Source organism: Gavialis gangeticus, unplaced genomic scaffold (assembly GCF_001723915.1).
Source record: "Gavialis gangeticus isolate Ggan-Ray unplaced genomic scaffold, GavGan_comp1, whole genome shotgun sequence".
In the NCBI taxonomy this organism is placed as follows: domain Eukaryota; kingdom Metazoa; phylum Chordata; order Crocodylia; family Gavialidae; genus Gavialis; species Gavialis gangeticus.
The window spans coordinates 120623027-120629943 of record NW_017729032.1 but is presented as its reverse complement, the minus strand read 5'-3'; the positions used below and the strand labels follow the sequence as shown (position 1 = coordinate 120629943).

General features: G+C 41.0%; 1 protein-coding gene across 1 annotated transcript in view; it reads left to right on the top strand.

The window, feature by feature from the left end:
* DCT (dopachrome tautomerase) overlaps positions 1-6691 on the top strand; it is a 65550-nt gene extending 58859 nt beyond the window's left edge. Inside the window, exons 7-8 of the mRNA XM_019525640.1 lie at positions 3508-3709; positions 4314-6691. Coding sequence (XP_019381185.1) covers positions 3508-3709; positions 4314-4495 — 384 coding nt within the window. The 3' untranslated portion in view covers positions 4496-6691. The remainder of the gene's footprint in view (positions 1-3507; positions 3710-4313) is intronic.
* The last annotated feature ends 226 nt before the right edge of the window (positions 6692-6917 follow it).

The following is a 6917-nucleotide window of genomic DNA, read 5'->3' as shown; positions in this document are numbered from 1 at the left end:
ATTGCTCCAATACTCTTCTTGATATTTCTTACCGTGATGCTACATTAAACCAGCAACAAGCTTCAAGTCAGAATGGAGCTAACCTACTGAATAAATGGTAAGCTGTTTAATGTCAGCTGACTGTGAGCCAAAACCAAGACCACCCCAGTCTTAATCATTGAGTTTCAGTATGCTGATGACACTGTAGTCTGTGCTTACTCGGAAGCAGACCTTCAGGCAATTGTTGATATCTTTTTGAAGGCATATGAGAAAATGGGACTGACGCTTAACATTCAGAAGACTAAGGTTCTCTATCAACAAGCTCTTAATTAGCAATCACCAGCTCTAGTAATTCAGATTCATGGTGAGACTCTGAAGGAAGTTGAATATTTCCTGTACCTTAGAAGCCATCTCTCACAGACGGCTGACATCAACAAAGTGATCTAATGTTGCCTCAAATGTGCAAATTCAGTCTTCAGACACCTGAGGAAATGGGTATTTGAAGATGGTGACATTCAATCCAAAACTAAGCTCATAGTTTATAAAGCAGTTGTGATCCCTACCTTACTGTACAAAGCTGAGAAGTGGACAGTGTACAAGAGACACCTCAACTCATTGGAGAAGTACCATCAATGCTGACTGTGGAAGATGCTTCAAATCCAGTGGGAAGATAGATACACCAAAGTTAGTGGCTTTTTGTAAGCAACCACCACAAGCACTGAGGCGATGATCATCTGACACCAACTTTGCTGGGTCAGCCACGTCATTCAGTTGTCTGACTCTAAACTCCTGAAGCAAGTTTTATTCTCCCAGCTCAGTCAAGGTGTATCTTCAAGAGGAGGGTAAAGAAAGCTTTTCAAGGACTCCCTCAAGGCCAACTTGAAAAAAATGCAACACTGAGTCAACTCGTGGAAAATTATCACTCAGGACCACCACAAATGGAGGAAGAGTCTGCTGCAAGGATCTCAGTACTTTGAAACCTTAGGATGACAACAGGAGATGGACAAATGGGAATGGCAGAAACAGTGTGTTATGGACTGTATCAAGAATCCAGAACCACCCACCCTATATGAAAACATATGCCCTATTTGCAACAGAGTCTGTCAATCCCAGATCAGCCACATCACCCATCTTCAGATCCACAGATAAGACAATCATGGAAGAAAATCATCCTCGACTGTGAGGGATTGCTGAAGAAGCAGACATTTCTTTAGTTTTCAAGACCTTTAATAAAAGGTCCTGTTTCTCGATGATTGTGGTTCTGTTGCTCATTATCATCTACCTCTCACCTCCTCTCTGTTGGCTTCCCTCTGATTCACAGGTGATAATTGTCCACTGCCCTTTTAAGCAATGAAGTGTATTAACATAATTAGGTTAAGATAAAGCAATTAGTCTGACTTGTATTTAACTGGACTCTTTCTCAGACATGATTAAGAGTGCTTGAGGCCTGAAAGCTTGTCTCCTATTTTTATCAACTGTACAAGTTGATTCAATAAAAGATACTGTCTCATCTGACAAATCTTGCTTCTATCATACTTCTCCACTATCACTACTACATCAATGATTTTCCTGTCTTACACAGTTATAGCCACTACAGGAGCTTTCATTCTTGGGAGTGTCTTGAGTGCCCTCTAGTGGGTAACCTAAAAGTTTGACTCCTGGAAGAAATGTTTGAATTTAAAAAGCAGAGATCAGAGATCATCTCTAAGAACTTGGCACATTTGAAAATCAGACCATATATTTAGCCTCCTAAGGTCCGCCCTAATTTAAGAGATGAAGATAATGAGTGAAAAGAGCCAAAAAAAGAGGAAAAACCTGTGAATTTCAAAAAACGGCAATCTGAAGAAAATGGGTTATTTGCCTAAATGTGTTTACATGCAGAAGGTATAGGAGACTGTTTCCAACTCATGAGGATCACCTCATTCCACAGAATTTTTGAAAAAATGCAATATATGTCATTCCTTTGTGGTTTCAGAGTTCTGACATAGTTACAATAGTGTTTCTACTTGGAGGGAAGTTTTCTAATGAGGGAAGAGACTAAACAGACCTTTCTTGGTCCCTAAACACATATGTTACATGCACGTTAGACTGTGTAGATTCAACTGCAATTATTTTTAAAACAATCTTACTAACTTACCAAGATGTAGCTTCTACCCTCTACTCCTTAAACCTCACTTCCCAATACGGTTCAAGTTGACTCAGGATGGAGGAATGAAGCAACCACACCCTCCTAGTACTTAGTGAAATATTCCCCCATTTTCCTTTAACTTATACCTTTTAGTGCCTTTTATTACTTCTATACAATAGTTACTATATAACAGTAACTATATAATAGTTACATTAGTTTAGATTTCTTGCCTTTATCAGTGCAATGTGGAGCTCATGGACTACAGCAGTGTTGTCTAATCTTTTCACACCATGGGCCGGATAGGCAGTGCCAGGTCTCTCCGCAAATCAGATCTGGCTGCGGGGAATTGTGCAGCCTGACCTTGATTCATCTGCCTGGGGTGGGGGCAGAACAGAGTGGCCCTGATCCGAATGCGTGAGGGGTGGGGGAAAGCAGTCCAGTCCTGGTCCTAGTACCAGTCTGGATGCACAAGGCAGGACGGGGGGTTGGAAAAGAACAGGCCCAATCTGGATGCGTGTCGGGTGGGGTGGAGCAGCTCTAATCTGGACATGTAGGAGGAACAGGGGGTTGAGCAGCCAGGCCCTGACCCAACATGGGGGAGGTGGGGTAGAATGACCCCAATCCGGGCATGCAGCTTGCGGGGGGAACAGCCTGGTCCAATCTGGATGTGCAAGGGGCAGCCTGCCCCAACTCTGCTGTTCAGACAACGGCCTAGGTGAGGCTGGATCAGCTGAGTGGAGCTTCCGTTGCTCCCCACTTCCAAGTTTGGGAAATTTGTATGTCATGGCTCTGCAGGCTGGATTTGGCTGGTGGGCCTGAGGTTGAGCACTCCTGGACTAGAGACTCTTGCCCTAATTTCTGTTGGTCTGACTTCGGCCTAGGGCTCAACAGTAAACTAGTTTATGAGTTCATGACAAGAAATGAGAACATGTCCCTTTCCTCTGTCATGGGTCAGTTACTCTTCAGGACACATTATGAGGAGAGAGTAGGCATCACCAAATACCTATTCCTAATCAGGTGGACAGGGAATGGCTGGCAGGGTGGGAGCGTTGCTCTCACAGTCCAATGGCCAGTACAGCTGAATTACCAAGGTAAAAGGCTGGCAAGAAATAAGGTGAGACCAAACTGTGATGCTCTCTGACTCACAGCTTGAGCCTTTTTCTGCTGCTGAGGCAGTGGAACTGATGCACTTAATCAAGGATGATCGGTGCCTTACAATGTAGCTTTGAGGAGTTCCATACCCTACAGTGCTACAGCATCCATCTGCATTACTTGTACAATTCTTTTCTACAGCTGTGTCTTTCCTTACAACATGTCATGTCCCAATGATTTTTTAAAAGATAAAATGTTGAAATTAGGTGTTAAACGTGCCTGTGGCATGTGTGTATTTGAATCCGCAGGTCCTTCACTCTTTTACTGATGCTGTCTTTGATGAATGGATGAAGCGATTTAACCCATCTGACAGTGTTTGGCCTGAGGAGCTGGCACCTATTGGCCACAACAGGCTATACAACATGGTCCCTTTCTTCCCTCCAGTGACCAATGATCAACTTTTTCTAACTGCAGAGCAACTTGGTTACACCTATGCTATTGAGCTGCCGGGTAAGTTGCTGAAGTGTGAAAGGAGTTCCATGGTAAGATGCATGGCAGTTCAAACTTTTATACACAGGCATTCAGATATGAAAGCCCTAAGGAGACCAGTTATTTCCCTATGGCCTGGGGGAAAGTACGTATCTGCTATCTTGATTCTCAGCCATAAGTCTGCTCTGGAAGTTAGCATTTCAGCCAATCCAGTTGTCTCTTACAAACCAAAAAAGAGTAGGTAATGGAATATCACTCTTCTCATTTCTCTCTCTCTCTCTCTCTCTCTCTCCCCACCCCTCCCCTGCCCCCGCCCAAGGCCTCGCACCCAAGGGTTAGAAAACTTGTCTAGGATTTGGACAAACAATGCCTATATTCTGGTTCCACTGCCCTGTTTTGAGCTGGGACCTGAACAGAAATCTCCAGTGCAAGGGCTCTAACATTATAACACAATGCATTTGTCTCTTACACATAACCTACACACCAGAGCCTGATTCTTTGTGGGCTGTGGTTGTTGCATTGATACAAATAATAGTTATGCAGTTGTTAGAGTTATTCATCTTCCTTGTGATTTCTAGGAACAAAAATATTCCCAGTCTATAACTAAGATGTTGTTTCTTTACAGAGGCATTTGAAGAAACTCATGCTTGGGCAGAAATGGTTGGTTCCACACTTGGAGGAGCACTGATCGCTTTAGTTTTACTAATTCTGCTGCTTGCACTCTTTCAGCACAGAAGACAGAGAAAAGGCTTTGAACCATTAATGAATGTGAGCTTCAATAGAAAAAAATATACAGAAGAGGGCTAGTGCTGTAGTGCCGTTTCTACAAGTACATGAAATAAAAATGGACTTGATTAATTGATCAGCCCTTAGCTAGATGTTTAACTAATAGGCTCACACACACTCCTTTGATGGGTACATTTTCCTAATCTCAACTTCTTTTGTCACTAGCAGTCCTCGGGTTTATGTCCTCAAACATTTTGAAGCAAGACATGAGGGGGGAGGATGTAGCCTAAGACAGACTCTGGTCACAGGAAAATGTTAGTCTATCTGTAGTTTGTGTTTCCTAAGACCTATTCTCCATAGGTTTAAATCATGATGCCTAATAATCCAAAAAAGGAGAAAAAGTACTTGAGAGAAGGGTGTGTGAATCATTTTCCTTCAGTCCGTGCATAAATAAATACTACTATAATAGGCAGAATTTCTTTAATTATATATCCTTGAATAACAGATCATTCTACTGTTCTTATGAAAGTGTTCTGAGTGATGTTATTGAACAAATTAATTCAAAGATGCCTGTCTTGGAGGGGAGCAGAGGTCCAGCTAGATGGCATATCATAAGGGACCTGTGGAGCCTCAGAATCTGTTTAAGCCTCAGTGGGCATGTCTACATTTGCACCTGCTCTGTTGTTACTGTGCCATAACTGCACAATCCCAGCAGCACACGGGTTGTCTTCAACCCTACTGCGCAGTATCAACAATAGGTTGCTACTGCTCAGTAGCGTTGGCATCACAGTTCTTGCCAGCTGATGCTATGTCACGACAGTGACAAGTTGCGGCATTGTAGCTCACCACTATGTCAACGTAGCATCTCATGTAGACATGCCCATCAGTCCTTTTGATTTTTACTCATAAAATAAACACCAAAAATGCCTCTAAACTAAAATTTCTCAGTGTCCAATTAGGTAAAGAGCAGGAATTCATTTGTAACTAAACAGAGACACTTCTCTTTGACAGCAGCGATCTGAGTCAGGCACTGACTTCTGCACTGGCCCTTTTTCACTTCGTTTTACTTTAGCTTCTTGGTCTATATTGAAAGAAGGGAGGTTGCTGGGATTCTAACACAGGAAGTAGTCAGGGATCATAGGAATGCAAAGAGCTCTCAGTAGCTCAGAGTATTAGGAGTTCAGAGATGCGGGGATGAGAGTATGTGGACTGATGATGAGATATTAGGTAGGAAGGTGAAGACGACCCCTATGTAGGAAGGTGAAGAGGACCCCTACATCCTTACAAAGGGCCATAATCCCATACTGAACCTTTGGCTCAACTCTGACAGAAAGATCATTTGATGTCTCTACCTGCAATTGCTGTTCTTCTCGAATCCATACATTTACACTCATCAGTGACCAAATACATGTATATATTAAAATATATTGATTTACAGGATAGAATAGCAAACCATTTTGCAGGTCTAATAGTTAAATGTTCAGACAAGATTTTTTTTCTGTAAATACTGTCAGGTGGAGAATAAATCTAATAATTCAAATTTTCCACTAAATATTGTAGTATCACTTAACTGATGTTGCTTATGTTCATTTTCATTAGTGACTTAGAGAAACATATTAATTCTTATAAGTGTGGAAAAAGCTTTTTGCTGTTAAGACAGTAGACTTAGTGTGTTGCCCAAGGTTTGGAATGCAGATATTGAACATCTCACCTGGACAAGATTCAGACTCTATTGTTCCTGGGCTGGGGATGGGAGAAAAGGATTATGTTAATTTGTTATTGCGTGATTTTATTTCTGACTTTACTAGAAGAATGGCTTAGCAATGAATTTTTCCATATGGTCTTGAGAACGTTTTTCCTCCCATAACTTAAGTGCTTGAGTGCTGCATGGTTTTTGTCGCTTCTGTGCATCTGTTTATCCTTATATTAATGGGATTCGTTATTGCTGTGTTTTATATATGGTAACTTCTATAGAATTTACTTTGTTATTTCATAGAAAAATGATGGTTTGGTTTTGTAGATATGAGTAAAAGGTCAATATAGTTCAAGATATCTATCCCATTTTTTCATAGTTAGAAAGATAAACTCCTTTGTGGAGATGTGCAGGTCTTTTTTATATACTTAGCTCATTTCCAGTATGTCATCCAATTATCATTTCTGCTAAAAAGTACTTGTTTCTAAACTACTAACTTTTGGGATCTGAGAATATTTTATAAGATACAGTAAATATACTTGTGGTATGTAACAAAGATTTTACCTATGATTATATAAGTAAAATATCTTAAACCAATTTATTCAGTACTATGTGGGATTACTATAATTTTTTTTTTGTTCTCCAATGGCTCTTCCTACCATTACATTTCCCATAAGCAGTATATAAAGCATTCCAGCTTCTCCTGTGAGCTCTAACAGTGTGAAGACCCTGTAGTAAAATGGAAAGTTGTTTAGAGATGACTTAATACCTTTATCACTTATCATCAGGTTCAACCCACTCTCCAAAACA